The sequence below is a fragment of the Maylandia zebra genome, linkage group LG4 (assembly GCF_041146795.1).
Source record: "Maylandia zebra isolate NMK-2024a linkage group LG4, Mzebra_GT3a, whole genome shotgun sequence".
Lineage (NCBI taxonomy): Eukaryota > Metazoa > Chordata > Actinopteri > Cichliformes > Cichlidae > Maylandia > Maylandia zebra.
This window is the reverse complement of record NC_135170.1, coordinates 372826-391205: the sequence shown is the minus strand read 5'-3', so window position 1 is coordinate 391205 and position 18380 is coordinate 372826. Positions and strand designations below refer to the sequence as shown.

Here is an 18380-nt window from a genome sequence, read left to right as displayed (position 1 = left end):
GAGAGGCCGGGGGCACCCCACCTCCGAAGTGGCCCGAGCGAGCCCCAGGCTCCAGGCCCCGATAAGCGGCCGCCAAGGAGTGAGCCGGTGTGTACCCGGACGCCCATCCCCGGACACAAAGAACCACCAACGCACCGATGTCTGAGGGGGTCCGCCACTGGCAGGGGAAGTGGTGGTGGGGGGAGAAAGGCCTCCAAACCTTGGAGGGCCTGAGATGTCCCCAGAGAGGTGGTGCCTGACACCCAACCTGACATATAGACACAGACATACAGGCACACACAGATACAAACATCCATTCCCACCCTCATGCTCTCATATGCACTTACTCCACACTCAACCAACGTGGAGACAGACATAAAGAGACGCTGTACACACGATCACACTCCCCAAGCGTACTCTACAAACCGGGTCCAGGTACCCTTGCCCCTGGAGGGGGGAACTGCACCCAGACCCAGGTGGTGTTACCCTTTTCCCTGCGGTGGGGAGAGGCAGACCGCCCCGACTCCGCAGCAGCAGGGAGGCCCCACACTCCAGACCGCAGTCGGACGGCCAACTCCTCCTCCTAGTCCTAGCAGTCCTAGCCCCCCCCCTGCTCCAGCAGGTCGCAGAGAACGGGGGTGAGAGAAGACTCCAAACCTCCCTCCACCCACTCATTGTAGTGTTGATGCATGTGTGTTCTAAGGTGCATTTAAAACCCAGGAGGGCTTGGAGCTACCTGCCAGAGAGCAGCAGGTAAGTGCATGGTCCCTCCTGCTAGCCCTCAATGTCTACGTGTATTTAAAATTGAGAGGTGGGCAACGGCGCCAGGGGTGGGATGGTACAGTAATTCAACTCAAGGATGGGAAAGCCATGCTGAAGCCAGTTTATATTTTGGACAGGACATGGGACATTTATTCAGAATGAAACAGTATAGGCGGGTAACTGGACTGGTATTTAAGAAGTGTTTTCTACTCAGTTTGAGCACTCGAAGCACATTCTGCTGTGAGGCTTATTCACCCAATCGCACACATTCACACAGTTTTTTAAATCTATACCTAAGTACTTTTATCTCTGATGGATGCACTGGGAGCAACAGTGCTTTGAGTATCTTGTCTAAGGATAGTTGATACTTCCACAGAAGGAGCTGGAGATTGTTCCACTGACCATCTGATTGGTAGATGAATTGCTCTGATACCTGATCCGTGGCCACCCTACATCCCGGGAAATGGAAGTGAGAAATTAATTTGTAAATAGTATGTAACAATAGAGGTGTGAACTGAAGTGGGAGAAATAGTTCATTTATGTAACCTGTCCATTAATCTAGTACTTTAATGTTACATATATTAATGCACGTGATGCAGGTGCAGTCCGTGTTCCAGTGGAGAAGATTGTATGTGTGAATGACAGCAAGTTCAAATTTCATGCTCTCGCTCTTTTAGAGCTCAGCAGATACCCATGTGTATGTGAGATAAACATCCAGCGGCTCATGGGTGTGTGTGTGTGTGTGTGTGTGTGTGTGTGTGTGTTGACCTCACATATTCACACTCACGGGGCCATTTTTGAGCCAGTGTCTTTGCAGTAGTGATTGGGGTCGCTGCTTATAACTCACGCTTTCTATTACCTGGCTTGCTCATTTCTCTGCTGATGGTTTCACTGCGACTGGCGGCTCGAAAAATGAAGGTAAATATAAGCAATGGCCAAATGAAGCTCTCTGAAGCATCGGCGCGTATAATTTGAAACAGGATTCATTACTCGAAGCTTTTCAACACAGTCCTCTTTTACAGCATCTGGTGGCCGAAGCACGAAGATCTCAAAGATCAAAGATCTCAAAACTGGATTATCAACACGTTCTCATTCCCAACTCGTCAAACGTGTGACGCATGGTCAGGCTCCCTCTGCTTCACTTATGGACGCGCAGGGTACCCCCCTCGCGTCGGGAATTGACGTGAAGGGTCCTCCGATTGAAGAGATTGCTGCGGAAGTGCCTGTTGTCGGTATATTTAGACATTTTCCAAATCACATTGTAGTGACGTATACAGAACACAATAAATTATATAATGTAAACAACTACCTGAAAAACAGGTAGAACGATGCTTTTGTATGGTTTATTGCATTTACGGAGGGAGTGGTGTATGCTGGGTAATGGCACAGCTAGCTACTGGGTTTATTCACCCGCTTCGGCTGTTATCAGTCCAAACAATGGGCGTTATTAGCACAAATCAGTCCCATAGATATGGGCCATCTCCTGCTAGATTGTTCAGAAGGTTGTTCTCATCCATCCAGATGGAGGATCACTAACAGGAGCGTGGAAGACTCCAGAATCCACTCTGGCTGGAATCCGGTGGATATACAGTGTTTACAGGTAAGACCATTTACACGGACAGCATTTATAGAATGACCATTAAAAGTCAGCGAGTGTCAGTAATGTTAATGTGGTTATGTTAGTAATACACCGAGTGCTAATATAACAGCTTTAAGATGCATTTGTAGATATTATTACGTGTTTTACCGTCTTTATGGTGCTAGCTTAAAGTTACGGTGTAAACGTTAGCTTATATTGGAGTAAAGCTGTTACTGGTTAAACGATGTTAGCACAGAAATATTAGCTTCTGTCATGACTGATGAAGTTACTAGTTAATAAAGTTTTCAGTAAAGTGTTTAATCGCAGCCACAGACTGACAGCAAATATCTCGATTAGCTTCAGTGCATCTGTAATAAATATGTGCAAGTTTCAGTGCTTCGTTTAAACTGTATTATACTTATACTGACCCAGGGTCAGTGTAAAATACAATCCTAGCTGTGTGAACAAAGCCTGGCTCCTTTAATCCTGCATGACAAACCTCAGGATGCAGGTTATTATTACTCTTTCCTGCTGGCACACCTGTCACACCTGAGAGTCAGCTAGAAACTTACAGTGACGTGGACATCATGCAAAGACTGCCAGACTCTGTAACACTGCAAATGATCAGTGACTCAAGTTATCACTAAACTTTAAACGGCACCTCTGTGTCTCTGTGTGCTGAACATCTAGGATTGAGTCAGGCTGCATTGACTGTGGGACTTCAATGTGTTAAAAGCAGGTTGAAGACGGCTCAGAAACATTTGAAGATTAAAATTTAGCATTATGGCTGCTGGTGGTTTGTAAAGCCTCTACTCAGCTGTATTTTTGTTACTAACTTATGTTTGTTGTTGTTTAACACAGATTTCAGAAGAGCAAATATGCTTAATAGTTTAACTAGATTTCATTTGTCAGTGTGGGACTGCTGAGTCACCGGAAGAACTCATTTCATTCATTCTCCACATGATGTTCATTTACAGAAATGTTTCACAGGAACTGATTTCTCCCAAAGGGTGAACTAGTGTGTTTCCATAGATTACCTCTGTATGAATGTACTTCTTAAATGAAGGCAAGTGTTTGTCCTTTTTTGTTCCTCAGGTACAGTACGTGATATCAAGGGCAGGCGGTCAACACTGGGGGTAGACAAGAAGCAGACGTACTTCCAAGAGGGAGCTGCAGTGAGGTCAGAGGTCAGAATCTGAAACAGCTCAGGTTTATATTTTAGAGGTTATAAAAAAATCAAAATGTATTTATAAAGAAACCTTTAAATAATAGTCATAATTATGATTATTATAAGAAATATCAAACATTTAAGTGTTAGCCCTGCGATAAACTGGCAGCCTGTCTTTGTCCTGTATCAGCTGGGATAGGCTTCATCCTCCCGCAACCCTGAATTGGATACATTGTATTCCAATTATGTAATCTGATCATTTACAAACTCAAGGTATCTAATCAAAATGTAAGTACAACATTAAAAAGTTTTTGCATCTCTGTGTGTGGAGTGAAGCTGTGGAACAGACTAAGTAAAGATATGAAGCAATGTCCAAGCATGGCGCAGTTTAAAAAGCGGTTTAAGGATATGGTTTTTACAGGGTACAGGGAAAAGGTAGAGATTTGATAGGGTGTTCTTGTCTAATATTTTCATGTGTGTGCGCATGCACGGGTTTGTTGGTATGGGTATATATGTATGTGTATATGTATGTATGTATGTATGTATATATATATATGTGTATATGTATATATGTATTTGTATATATATGTATATATATATGTATATATATATATGTGTATGTGTGTGTGTGTATGTATGTATGTATGTATGTATGTATATATATATATATATATATATATATATATATATATATAAAAACACCCAGCACGCCCCTGCGGGCGGTTTATCCTTCAAGCTCGGGTCCTCTACCAGAGGCCTGGGAGCTTGAGGGTCCTGCAGTATCTTAGCTGTTCCCAGGACTGCGCTCTTCTGGACAGAGATTTCCGATGTTGTTCCCGGGATCTGCTGGAGCCACTCGCCTAGCTTGGGAGTCACCGCACCTAGTGCTCCGATTACCACGGGGACCACCATTACCTTCACCCTCCACATCCTCTCGAGCTCTTCTCTGAGCCCTTGGTATTTCTCCAGCTTCTCGTGTTCCTTCTTCCTGATATTGCTGTCATTCGGAACCGCTACATCGATCACTACGGCCGTCTTCTTCTGTTTGTCTACCACCACTATGTCCGGTTGGTTAGCCACCACCATTTTGTCCGTCTGTATCTGGAAGTCCCACAGGATCTTAGCTCGGTCATTCTCCACCACCCTTGGGGGCATCTCCCATTTTGACCTCGGGACTTCCAGGTTATACTCGGCACAGATGTTCCTGTACACTATGCCGGCCACTTGGTTATGGCGTTCCATGTATGCCTTGCCTGCTAGCATCTTGCACCCTGCTGTTATGTGCTGGATTGTCTCTGGGGCATCTTTACACAGCCTGCACCTGGGGTCTTGCCTGGTGTGATAGACCCCAGCCTCTATGGATCTTGTGCTCAGAGCTTGTTCTTGTGCTGCCATGATTAGTGCCTCTGTGCTGTCTTTCAGTCCAGCTTTGTCCAGCCACTGGTAGGATTTCTGGATATCAGCCACCTCCTCTATCTGCCGGTGGTACATACCGTGCAGGGGCCTGTCCTTCCATGATGGTTCCTCGTCTCCCTCCTCTTTCTTGGGTTTCTGCTGCCTGAGGTATTCACTGAGCACTCGGTCAGTTGGGGCCATCTTCCCAATGTATTCTTGGATGTTCCTTGTCTCATCCTGGACTGTGGTGCTGACACTCACCAGTCCCCGGCCCCCTTCCTTCCGCTTATCGTACAGCCTCAGGGTGCTGGACTTGGGGTGAAACCCTCCATGCATGGTAAGGAGCTTTCTTGTCTTTATGTCAGTGGTTTCTATCTCCTCCTTTGGCCAGCCTATTACCCCAGCAGGGTATCTGATCACGGGCAGGGCGTACGTGTTGATGGCCCGGATCTTGTTCTTACCATTCAGCTGACTCCTCAGGACTTGCCTGACCCTCTGCAGGTACTTGGTGGTTGCAGCCTTTCTAGTGGCCTCTTCATGGTTCCCATTCGCCTGCGGGATCCCCAGGTACTTGTAACTGTCCTCTATGTCTGCAATGTTGCCTTCTGGTAGTTCAATCCCCTCAGTTCTGACTACCTTCCCTCTCTTTGTTACCATCCGACTACACTTCTCCAGTCCGAACGACATTCCAATGTCATTGCTGTATAGCCTGGTAGTGTGGATCAGTGAATCGATGTCTCGTTCACTCTTGGCATACAGCTTGATGTCATCCATGTACAGGAGGTGGCTGACAACTGCTCCGTTCCGTAGTCGGTATCCGTAGCCAGTCTTGTTAATGATCTCACTGAGGGGGTTCAGGCCTATGCAGAACAGCAGTGGGGACAGAGCATCTCCTTGGTAGATCCCGCACTTGATGGTAACTTGTGCTATGGGCTTGGAGTTGGCCTCTAGTGTTGTACGCCACATCCCCATTGAGTTCCTGATGAAGGCTCTTAGGGTCCCATTGATCTTGTACAATTCTAGGCATTCCAGTATCCAGCTGTGGGGCATTGAGTCATAGGCCTTCTTGTAATCAATCCAGGCAGTGCACAGGTTGGTCAGTCTGGTCTTGCAGTCTCGGCTGATTGTTCTGTCTACCAGTAGCTGGTGTTTTGCACCTCTGGTATTCTTGCCAATTCCTTTCTGTGTCCCGCTCATGTATTGACCCATGTGCCTGTTCATCTTAGCCGATATGATACCTGACAGGAGCTTCCATGTAGTACTGAGGCAGGTTATTGGTCGGTAGTTGGAGGGGACCGGTCCCTTCTTGGGGTCCAGGACCGTCCGGCCTTCAGTTAGCCATTCCGGGTGTCTTTCGTTAACTAGCAGCTGGTTCATTTGTGCTGCCAGACGCTCGTGGAGTGCAGTCAGCTTCTTCAGCCAGTAGGTGTGAACCATGTCGGGCCCTGGTGCTGTCCAACTCTTCATACTGGAGACCCTTTCTTGGATATCTGCCACTGTGATGGTTACTGGACCCTGTTCGGGGAGGTCGCTGTGGTCTGCCCTCAGATCCTCTAGCCACTGAGCATTGCCGTTATGGGTTGCATCCTTCTCCCATATGCTCTTCCAGTATTGTTCTGTCTCCAGCCTTGGTGGTGCTGTTCTCTTATTGTTCCCTTGCCACTGAGAGTACACCTTTGCTGGTTCTGTGGAGAACAGCTGGTTTATTCTCCTGCCTTCTATCTCTCTGGTGTACCTCCTCAAGCGGCTGGCCAAGGCTGTGAGTCTTTGCTTGGCAGTTTCCGAGGCCTCAGGTATGGACAGCTTGCTGTATTTCTTAGGCACCTTATTTGTCGCACCTTTCTGCAACTCCGTTAGTTGGCTAACCTCCCTCCGTGCTACTTTGATCTTGCCCTCTAGCCTCCTTCTCCATGGAGGGTACTGCCCCTTGTGGCTGTTCAACTTGTAGCCAAGCATCTCACTGATCACTGCTGCCGTATTGTAGATCAGCTTGTTAGTGTCGGTAACCGTGGTTGTAGGTATTGTCCGTAGTGCTGCATTAACATCATCTAGCAGACCTTCTGAGGGTACTTCACGTAATCTTGGTAACCGGCTACGGGGGATCCAGGTTTCAAGCTTGGCCATGATCCTATTTTTCAGGTCAGTTCCTCTCGCACTCAACGATCCTTCTCCTATCGCACTTGGGGCTATGTACCCAATCTCGGGTGGGGGTGATGATATCTCCCCCCTGACCTGGCGTCCTGACTCCTCCTTGCCGTAGCATTTGTGTTGTACCTCGTCAATCTCTAGCTGTGAGAGCAGTCCCTTCTTTCGAATGTTGGAACAGTGAGCTACTAGTTGTTTCGCTGTCATTGTGGATGTTGGGTATCGAAGAATCCATAGGTCCCTCATCCTATTCATGTAGCCCCTTCCGCCGGGGTTACTTGCGTAGTAGCATTCCAACAACGCCCTGTTTTCGTCCCTTGCCCACCGATGCCTTCTTGTTCCAGTAGCCCACTTTTCGTCAGGGTGCCCTGGTTCCTCAACACCTGACGCGGACCTTGTTGATCCGGGCGACGTCCGAGCCGGCATGCCTTCATATTTATCTGTCTCGCTCATGTCTGCGGTAGGCTTGCTTAGCATAGGGGGTCTAGCCTTAGGACCCTTACTGGATACAGACGCCCCAGGCAGGAATCGAACTTGCGATCCTCTGTTCCAAAGGCGTGTAGTTTAACCACTACGCTATCCAGCTGCTGTATGTATGTATGTATGTATGTATGTATGTATGTATGTATGTATGTATGTATGTATGTATGTATGTATGTATGTATGTATGTATGTATGTATGTATGTATGTATGTATGTATGTATGTATGTATGTATGTATGTTATATATATAAAATTGTAGGTTGTGTATCCTTCAGGTGTTAATAGGGTTATTGAAAATGTGTATATGTGTGTATATACGTATGTATGGATAGATAGAAACATATATGTGTATATATTTAAAAAAAAAAAAAAAAAAAAAAATTACACATAACATATAATGTAATTACAAGGAGGTATTTCTGTAGTCTATTGATACTAGATAGTGGAAAAGGGGTGGGATTAAATAAGCTTATACTTCTTCCTGCTCCTTTTTGAACATGGACGTTATTTGGAGTTGTGGTTGCTCGTTTTCCTTTTGTTTGCTTTGTTCATTTGTCTCTTTTAATTCTATTTTTTTTTTTTTTATACTTTTTCAACATGTTCAAAATAAAGATTCAATCAATCAAAAAGCAGAAATAAGTGTGACATGAATGTAAATGTGTGAGCTGACATAGAGGACAGCTACATGTAGTCTGAAAAACCTTTGTTGTCAAGTTTGCAGGTCTATCAGCACGAGACATTCTTACATAGAAGAGTCTGTTGAAGTCTCTAACTCAGTGAAGCATTATTGGTCCCGTCTGTTTGGATAAATATAGTAAGTTGATGTTTGTCCATTTATTGACACATTTTCTTAAGTGCTTATCCAGTTCAGGATCACAGTGGAGCTGCAGCTGGATATGTTCACTAAATAAACCTTACAAAAGTTAACAATAAACCTGCATCCATGTACGTTGTTGTCCACAGGATGAGAAAATCAAAGTGGAAGACTGTGGAACATGTTAATAAATGTTTGTGTGTTTATGCCTGTGTCTTTCACAGGAGGCGCTGGAAGGTTTCCCTAATAGTTCCTGGTGAATCAAAGCAGAACCATAAAGGTTGCTGGACTGCATGATGGCCTTACCCCTGAGCCGTCATCCTGTTAAAGGAGGAACCAGTTAGAAGCTGTTTTCAAAGTAGCTGAGCAGATTTCATCTCAAGTAAGCAATTAACTGTTTGTTCATCTGTTCTGCCACTTAAAGAGCATTTAAGGACGTCTTTCGAGTGTCCAGTTGAATTAATTCTACTGGCTCTCATGGTCATTTGTTATTATAGACATATTTTTCATGTTCATCCAGCTATTTAGTAAATTCTATCTATTTAGTAATATCCGTCAGCTATAAAATGTAATATAAATATAAAAATATCTAAATATCTCCTGCCCTTTATGTTTTAATGATGTAAGTCTGTTATCGTGTTACATTAGCATTCCTCACATATCAATGAGATGCTGTACAGTACAATCCTACTGACACAGCAGAGGGATAACGACGGCTATTCAACATCGTTACACGACACATTCGAGCTGCATGACGCAGACAAAGTGACTAAATTATCTTTTTGTGGTTTATTGTCTTCAAACCAGCAGACAAAGCTGATGGCAGAAGATGTCAGAGAAGAACTTCAGGCTGTGGACTGAAAAGGTATTTTTTTCTTGTTATCAAAAGACATTTGGAGTGGCAGCTTCTACAACTGGTTGTGCTAAAGTAAAGCTTACAGTCTAAGAAACCACAGTGTTGATATTCAGCACAAAGAGAAAAGCTCACTTGTTTGAATTTATTTACAATCATAGTTTTATAAATTCTGACTGTAAACAGCTTTTACAGCTTTGATATTGTTTGACACTCGATATCAGGTTTAATTTAAAGGTTTCTGTGTACCAATGAGCCATTTACACTGACCAGTGTCAGTTTAACTGTAACACATTCATTATTTAGATTCAACAGAGAAATAACTGAATGTAAAAATGGCAGCCCTCAGGCAGGTTTATAGAGATACATGCATGCATTATGAAATCTATGTATCCCAGATAATTGTTATTCATCTAGTCATGGCAGACCTACCTCTTCCTCCCCAGTTAACTGCAACCCAAAAGAACTAGTGGGGCTATTTACACACTCACAACCAGTGTGGGGTAAAAAGAGCCACCAAAAAGCTGTCAGCCACAGATGTGCTAGAAGAGTTAGAAACTCTACTTATGGAGAAACTTTATAATTCTAACAGAGGACAGGAACTCCTGCCCAAATAACATGATATAACCCCACATACAGCCCAGCCATAAAGTGAACCAAGTCATTTAGTTAAAGACAGCATGGGACCAAATGCATGTAACCAGCCTGCACCAACCTGACATTTCTTCCTCCTGAATTAAATGAATGAATGGATGAAAGTTAAATGACTACAAACCTAAAGCCACTAGTTCCCACACTGGAGCTCCCTGACACTGTGTGTTAACCGTATTTAGCTTGTATCAACAGTTGTAACAGGCTAAGCCACCTGAGACACTGCATTGAATTTGTTCCTGTCTTAATGATTTCAGCTCAGATGTTCTGCTTTTTCCTTTCAGTAGATCAAAGCAGCTCGTGCTCCTTCTGCTTCCAATTTAGAAGAAGAAGAAGAAGGCGAAGGCTTCAGCAAAGTGGCGTTCATGGTCTCAGTGAACAGTCACGGTCACACACTGCATGTGGTTTTAAAAGCAACATGTCTGTTCAGTACAACGATCGAGATGTGTAATATTAGTGCAGCTACGGTTTGTTCTTGAACATCACTTCTGTTTTCTACTTTGATCACTTAGACCAAAAAAGTGTTGTTTTCAGATTCTTTCTTTTACATCTATAAAGCACCTGCTCATTTTTTTATTACAATTAGTTTCACATGAATGTTAGTGTTTCCTTTTATGATCTTTTAATGCTTACACTACACTGTACATGTCTACATTAGAGACATTTCTGTTTCCTGTTTCTGTTGACTCAGAGTTGTAAAATGTTCTTTTATTTGATGCACAATGTGAAGTTCATAATTTTCTTACAAATAAAACTAATGACAAACATGAACAGCTGTGCTTATTTCTGAGACATGAGTTTTTGAATGTGTGCATCTGTCTGCTGAAACTGTGATGGTGAACCTGAGGTGATGGTCAACAGAAGGCAAATATATATCAATATAAAACAATATTGAAGTAATGTCTTTACCCTCTGCAGCGTGTGGACGCTGTGCACGCAATCACCTTATTCACTGTAGTAAACATGCACCGCTAGCTCACGTGACTGACTGTCTCCATGGTTACATCGTATATTATTAGCTATGTAAACAGCTTCCAAAGATGCCGCCATAGCTCTCTGCAGCTGTAACACTTTCACACTTTGCAAATCATTTCACGTGTTTGATAGTTATGAAGACAGAATATGTTTCTAAGGTCATGCTAGGCGGTTGCTATGGTGGTTGCTGTGGACTTGGCTGGACCGCGTCCGATTCCTGTTATTAGCTGTCCGCCGTAGGAAGGCTGCGTTCCATTTACAAGTAGTGACCGTCTGCCGCAACTCGAACTCAAACCCCGCTTTGTTCTTTAATTATAGGCCTTTTATAGCCGTTCATGACACGCACACACACACATAAAGCACTTTGCCTCACCATGAGAATGCAACTTTACCTAACCTAACCTTAAAGTGTCTGATATAGGATAGAAAAATGAAGCAACCAGAGATTTAATGATGAAGACTCTGGGTTCTGTAGTTCACGTTTTACAGTCCTGAATGACTCTTTGGTTCAGTTATAGTAGATATAAGCATACTTCACATTACTGGGTATGAATAATAATCAAGAGACAAACTTTGAAGATGCAGAGCATGATGTCCCATCATCAGACTGTAAACAAACATCCACCAGGCTTCTTTGTTGCCAAAATTGATGATTCTCCCATCAGGGATCAGTAGAGTGTATTAACCTGTGGTATAAGCAGCAGTCACTGAAATATTACTCTTTCAGATAAGAAATCTAGCACATAAAAGCCAGGGTGGGAGGGATCTCTGCAAACTGACTTACCTCTGCAAGTGTGAAGCTCAACAAAAATCTGACTCTCCAGTCACTGACAAACAAAAACTCCAGCTGGGAGATAGAAAACGCTGTCTGGGTCTTGCTGGATGTTGCTGGTCAGAGTCCACACATTAGCAGAGTGCTTCTTGGTCCCACTGACCCATGTGGACAGCGACTGTGGAGAACTGTTCTGGAAAACAGAGAAGAGAATTAAAATAACAAAAAACCAAACAGGATTTCCACAAAGACTCTCTTGGAATCAGCAATCAAAAAAAATCACTGGTTCATATTAAATATGAACAGGTTCCTTAAATGTACACAGTTCAGATCTGTTTTAATTTAATTTCCTTCACACAGCACATTCGTCCAGGCTGACAGGTAAACATAGAATTAATCTCAGGTAACATGACTCATAGTAGAGATTCAGTAAGAAAGATTGCAGGCTCTAATATTATTACCACACAATCCAAGGACACACCAACAGCTCAGATTTGTAGAACTATTTAAACAAATGTCTTCTGAATATTCAATTCATGTTCACAGTGGGAGGGGGGGGGGGGGGGGGGGGGGGTGTCGTGGAATTTTTTTAATAAAGTCTGCAACACAGAAAGAGCTGTGATCAAGCTATTTATTACTGCGCCAACACACATCAAACATCACAGTTCAGTCATGTCAGCGCTGCCACAGAGGTCGTGCTCCTCCTCCTTTATGCATTCCAAGGAAGAGGGAGGAAGTTACAAACTGATCCTACCACACTTCATGTGTCTCGCTATGAAACCTAACGGATCAATGGTAAAACACGTAATAATATCTACAAATGCATCTTAAAGCTGTTATATTAGCACTCTGTGTATTACTAACATAACCACATTAACATTACTGACACTCGCTGACTTTTAATGGTCATTCTATAAATGCTGTCCGTTTAAATGGTCTTACCTGTACACACTGCATATCCACCGGATTCCAGCCAGAGTGGATTCTGGAGTCTTCCACGCTCCTGTTAGTGATCCTCCATCTGGATGGATGAGAACAACCTTCTGAACAATCTAGCAGGAGATGGCCCATATCTATGGGACTGATTTGTGCTAATAACGCCCATTGTATGGACTGATAACAGCCGAAGCGGGTGAATAAAGTCACCCAGTAGCTAGCTGTGCCATTACCCAGCATACATCACTCCCTCCGTAAATGCAATAAATGATACAAAAGCATCGTTCTACCTGTTTTTCAGGTAGTTGTTTACATTATATAATTTATTGTGTTCTGTATACGTCACTACAATGTGATTTGGAAAATGTCTAAATATACCGACAACAGGCACTTCCGCAGCAATCTCTTCAATCGGAGGACCCTTCACGTCAATTCCCGACGCGAGGGGGGTACCCTGCGCGTCCATAAGTGAAGCAGAGGGAGCCTGACCATGCGTCACACGTTTGACGAGTTGGGAATGAGAACGTGTTGGGATTATAGATGGCAGACAGTTGGTGTCATAAACCACCGCCTCTGTTCAAAGATGGTCGCTCACAGTGGACATAGATGCTTCTTTCACTCCTCTTTCAAACCATCTGTCCTCTCTGTCCAACATTAACTCTGTGGATAAAAACATCAAGTTCACCAGGGAAGACACAAAGGACGACTGTTTGCCTTTCCTGGACTGCGCTGTACACATTGAAGAGAACGGCAACCTCAACATCGAAGTTTACCGGAAGCCCACACACACGGACCAGTACCTCCTCTTTGACTCCCATCACCCTCTGGAACACAAACTTGGAGTAATCAGGACCCTACACCACCGGGCAGAACATGTTCCCTCTAAGCCTGAAGGGAAAAAGAAGGAACACACACATGTAAAGGAAGCACTCAAAACCTGCAGCTATCCTAAATGGGCGTTCTTAAAGTCAGCAAAGAGGCACAGAAAAGAAGACCAGACACCAGCGAGGGAGGATAAGAAGGACAGACGCAACAACATTGTCATCCCCTATGTAGCCGGTGTATCAGAGAAACTCAGGAGAGTTTTCTCCAAGCATGACATCCCAGTGTATTTCAGACCCAGCAACACGCTCAGACAAAAACTGGTTCATCCCAAAGACAAAACTCCAAAACACAAACTTAACAATGTGGTGTATGCTGTACAGTGCAGCGAGGAATGCTCAGACCTCTACATTGGAGAGACCAAACAACCACTTCACAAGCGCATGGCACAACACAGAAGAGCCACCTCCACAGGACAAGACTCAGCAGTCCATCTGCATCTTAAGGATAAAGGTCACTCTTTGAGGATGCCAATGTTCACATTTTGGACAGAGAGGACAGATGGTTTGAAAGAGGAGTGAAAGAAGCCATCTATGTCCACTGTGAGCGACCATCTTTGAACAGAGGCGGGGTTTACGACACCAACTCTCTGCCATCTATAATCCAGTTTTGAGATCCCTTCCCAGACGCCTTAACGCCCACTCACATCCTGGGCCATCTGACCTCAGGAATTCACATGATAAGGTGGGGCCAGGTTTCACAATGAACACACCCGAAACTCTGGCTGATTGGGACCCACGCCCAGTTTCACACCTTGGCTCAGGCGATTAGAGGATCATCAGGGGTCCTTTTGTCCCTCTGTGGGGGGTCACTCCCACTAGGTTTATATCTGGGACTCTCCACCATTTGACCTTAGAACTGAAGAAGCTTCTCGGATGAGAGGTGAAACGTCTTCAAGCAACTTAAAGAAGTCCAGACGCTTTTCTTTGCAAGCTCCTTTGACCATTCTTCATATTATTCTCAAAAGGTGTAAGACGCTCAGAGTACTGCACACATGTGAACAACACTTCATTAAGAATCATTCAGATTGCTTTTCAACCTGAATATCTAAACCAAACTCAGAAATAGATAGTCACTGCTGAAAATGTCTACAGTGGAAACATTAAACACATTTGAAATGAGCACATTAAATACCATCGTTTTGGTTTCAACACATAAATATTTGACTTTGCTATTTTCTTTTTGTGTACATCAGCTGTGTTATCAAAAACCTGAATATCATTTATAGACTGTGACTGCTATAACAAACAGTCTGTGGGTGAGAAGAGTGCTCTCAGTACTTCATCCATCTATTGTCTTCCACTTTCCTTCTACAGGGTGGACCATTTATATGGATACACCGTAATAACATGGGAATGGTTGGTGATATTAAAGTCCTGTTTGTGGCACATTAGTATATGTGAGGGGGCAAACTCCTCAAGATGGGTGGCGACCATGGTGGCCATTTAGAAGTCGGCCATCTTGGATACAACTTTTGTTTTTTCAATAGGAAGAGGGCCATGTGACACATCAAACTTATTGGTAATGTCACAAGAACAACAATGGTGTGCTTGGTTTCAACGTAACTTTATTCTTTCATGAGTTATTTACAAGTTTCTGGCCACTTATAAAATGTGTGCAATGTGCTGCCCATTGTGTTGGATTGTCAATGCAACCCTCTTCTCCCACTCTTCACACACTGATAGCAACACCGCAGGAGAAATGCCAGCACAGGCATCCAGTATCCGTAGTTTCAGGTGCTGCACATCTTGTATCTTCACACCATAGACAATTGCCTTCAGATGACCCCAAAGATAAAAGTCTAAGGGGGTCAGAGCGGGAGACCTTGGGGGCCATTCAACTGGCCCACGACGACCAATCCACTTTCAGGGAAACTGTTCATCTAGGAATGCTCGGACCTGGTACCCATAATGTTTCCAGCAAGATTGTGCAAAAACTCAGGGAACGTGCCAGCTTCAGTGCAGCAAGGGTTTTGTTTGTCAACTAGCAGCTGGTTCATTTGTGCTGCCAGGTGCTCGTGGAGTGCAGTCAGCTTCTTCAGCCAGTAGGCGTGAACCATGTCAGGGCCTGGTGCTGTCCAACTCTTCATACTGGAGATATCTGCCACTGTGATGGTTACTGGACCCTGTTCGGGGAGGTCGCTGTGGTCTGCCCTCAGATCCTCTAGCCACTGAGCATTGCCTTTATGGGTTGCGTCCTTCTCCCATATGCTCTTCCAGTATTGTTCTGCCCGCAGCCTTGGTGTTCTCATATTGTTCCCCTGCCACTGAGAGTACACCTTGGCTGGTTCTTGCCTTCTATCTCTCTGGTGTACCTCTTCAAGCGGCTGGCCAAGGCTGTGAGTCGTTGCTTGGACAGCTTCCTGTACTTCTTAGGCACCTTCCTCATCGCGCCTTTCTGCAACTCCGATAGTTGGCTTCGTGCTACCTTGATCTTAGCCTCTAGCCTCCTTCTCCATGGAGGGTACTGCCCCTTGTGGCTGTTCAACTTGTAGCCAAGCATCTCAATGATCACTGCTGCCATATTGTAGATCAGCTTGTTAGTGTCGGTAATCGTGGTTGTAGGTATCGTCCGTAGTGCTGCATTAACATCATCTAGCAGACCTTCTGAGGGTACTTCACGTAATCTTGGTAACCGGCTACGGGGGGTCCAGGTTTCAAGCTTGGCCATGATCCTATCTTTCAGGTCAGTTCCTCGACGTCCCAGGGCTAGCGATTTTTCCAGTCGGGCTACCAAAATCTATCTCTTCCCTGCCTGTCGGCCTATCGTAGGAAGGAAAAATATATGTCAATGCTTTTGCATTCTTTCAGAAATGTAGCTGGGTAATTATGTCATTGGCATCGGTGAGCCACTGTCAATATGTGACATATTGAAGTCGCGTTTGAATTTGCGCTTGTTTTTTGCTTTCACTTTGCAATCGCGCGAACTGTGTATAGAGAGCGACAGCACTGATTGGTGAGTGATGATAATTTGTGCACCAATTCCTCTGACATTGTCTTATCAATCGTTAGCTTACTATGCAAACATGACAAGTGAAATCTCCCGCAGCTTAAACATGTGAGAGGTTGATCGCAGAGAATCGCTGAGCTTATGTGAGTGCGTGTGTAAAAGCAGCAGGATATATATTTTAGTTCTGCTGAGCCAAATAAGACAGGTCAGGGTGAAGAAGTGACAGCCAAAGAAAAGCTTACCACAAAACGGAGAAGTTATGACAAATCAGACTATAAGGCAAAAAAAAAGTGCAGCTTTATTGTTTCATGGACAAAAGAATTTCTGTGGCTGCAATATGACGAGCTAAATAACCAGGGCTGCACATAAGTGGTCCGCAGGTGCGCATTCGCTGTCAAAATAAAAAACGTGCACAAGATAAGAAGTTGCAACGCGTGTTTGCGTACATAAGATTTTCAGGAGGAGGACAGACATTTGTTTAGAACTCTTAAAGATGTCGAAGAAGCTCCTTTAAGCAATTACTGTGATGTTCCTCCACCTCCAAAGAAATGTCAGGAGTCCGAACCACAAAAGAAGCGCGTATACTCGGAAAAGTGGTTGCAGGAGGTGAGCTGGCTTCAAACAAATGATGAACGCACAGAGATGTGGTGCAGAATGTGCCGTGAAAATTTAATAAATGACAAATTAAAAAGGCATGAACATTTTTTTTGTATCGAAAAAATATCGAACGGTGACACCAAAGTATCGAACCGAACCTGTATCGTTGCACCCCTAATATATATATATATATATATATATATATATATATATATATATATATATATATATATATATATATATATATATATGTATATATATACTTTATATACATAAAGTTGTGTTTTCAAAATGGGAGTTCAGGTTATTTTTACTTCTAATAGTGTTAACATACTACACAGGTGACCACAGTGCACATGTCTGCTGTCGGTCACAGTGGTCCAAGGGACGCTCAGGGAGTTAGTGTGTTCGCTCACACACGTGAAAAATTAGAGCGAACATTGGTGATGACATCGTTCTTACAGCATCAACACAGTAATTTAAATCACACTTATGACAAAGGAGATCCTTGAACACAAATTAGCCTGATATGAAAATGTTTGTGTGCTGGTTTGATTCCAGTCTCATGGAGAGGGCGGGGCTTATGTCCTATACTGCAGCCGGACATAAGGGGGCGATAGAGACGCTTGTCTTTTGTCAGATGTTTTGTCAACCGTCGAAGAAGAAGAAGAAGAGCGGAAGCCAGGGAGCGGAATTCAAAAGAGAAGGTGAGTTCTGTCCGTTATAAAGTTAAAACTGCGGGAGGCTGAGCAGCACAGATCTCCTCGGTGTGCCTTAAAGCAGGTAACACAAACGGCACAGTGACGCTGGGTTGGTGTTAGTGGGTAGCACGTTAGCGAGTCCGTGAAATAAACCAAACAATACAAACAACCAGTCTCACGTTGCATTGGCGCAGCTGCAGAGCGGGGAGAAGGCGGTAACCGGTGACACCTCGGCTGTGTCCCAATCCAGCGACCGCACGCTTCGAAGTACGCGCACTTCGCGGACTACGTACGCCGGGTACTAGCAAGTACGAGAAGTGCGGAAGTGAGAGGCTTGTGAAATGGGACGGTTCGCGCTGCTCAGGTTGCCTAGCAACCATGATACTAACCGCACTAAACGTTTCATACAGCTGTAAAACATGATTGTTGGGCTACATTTCTGTACTGAACAGTCATTTCAAGATCAGTTAGTAAATAACAATTAGCTGATGTTGTTCATGAGACTAAAGTCATCTCACTGTGGTGATGTAAATATAATATGGCCAATATTAAAGTTACTATATTAATCATTATTAGTTATTACAGCAGTGAGTTTGAACTCTGTGTCAAATACTGAGCCTCAGTAAAGATTTAATTTATCATTTATATTTCCTATCACCTTAAATCTTCACTTAAAGACAAGTATCTGTGACAGTGTGTATACAGATGTATCATATATAAGAGACAAATATTGTTCATT

The 18380-nt window shown here is 44.0% G+C and overlaps 2 protein-coding genes across 7 annotated transcripts in view; one reads left to right on the top strand and one right to left on the bottom strand.

Annotated features, from left to right (window-relative positions):
- The first annotated feature begins 1555 nt into the window (after window positions 1–1555).
- The window catches only part of ppp1r35 (protein phosphatase 1, regulatory subunit 35), a 28410-nt gene continuing 11585 nt past the window's right edge, over window positions 1556–18380 (top strand). The window contains exons 1-5 of one of the 4 annotated variants that reach the window (XM_076882813.1): window positions 1556–1659; window positions 1764–1973; window positions 2263–2341; window positions 3416–3507; window positions 17502–17647. The gene's annotated coding sequence lies outside the window, so the exon portion shown is untranslated. Of the gene's footprint in view, window positions 1660–1763; window positions 1974–2121; window positions 2342–3276; window positions 3508–17501; window positions 17724–18380 lie in introns of those variants that run through there. The other 3 variants (XM_076882812.1, XM_004573113.4, XM_004573114.4) reach the window with 3 other exon arrangements.
- The window catches only part of LOC106675650 (uncharacterized), a 16979-nt gene continuing 9912 nt past the window's right edge, over window positions 11314–18380 (bottom strand). The window contains exons 1-4 of one of the 3 annotated variants that reach the window (XM_076882814.1): window positions 12891–13003; window positions 12519–12597; window positions 11589–11764; window positions 11314–11490 (exon numbers count right to left, since the gene is read on the bottom strand). In XM_076882814.1, coding sequence (XP_076738929.1) covers window positions 11629–11764; window positions 12519–12597; window positions 12891–12978 — 303 coding nt within the window. In that variant the 5' untranslated portion in view covers window positions 12979–13003 and the 3' untranslated portion in view covers window positions 11314–11490; window positions 11589–11628. Of the gene's footprint in view, window positions 11491–11588; window positions 11770–12518; window positions 12825–12890; window positions 13004–18380 lie in introns of those variants that run through there. The other 2 variants (XR_013098198.1, XR_003024185.2) reach the window with 2 other exon arrangements.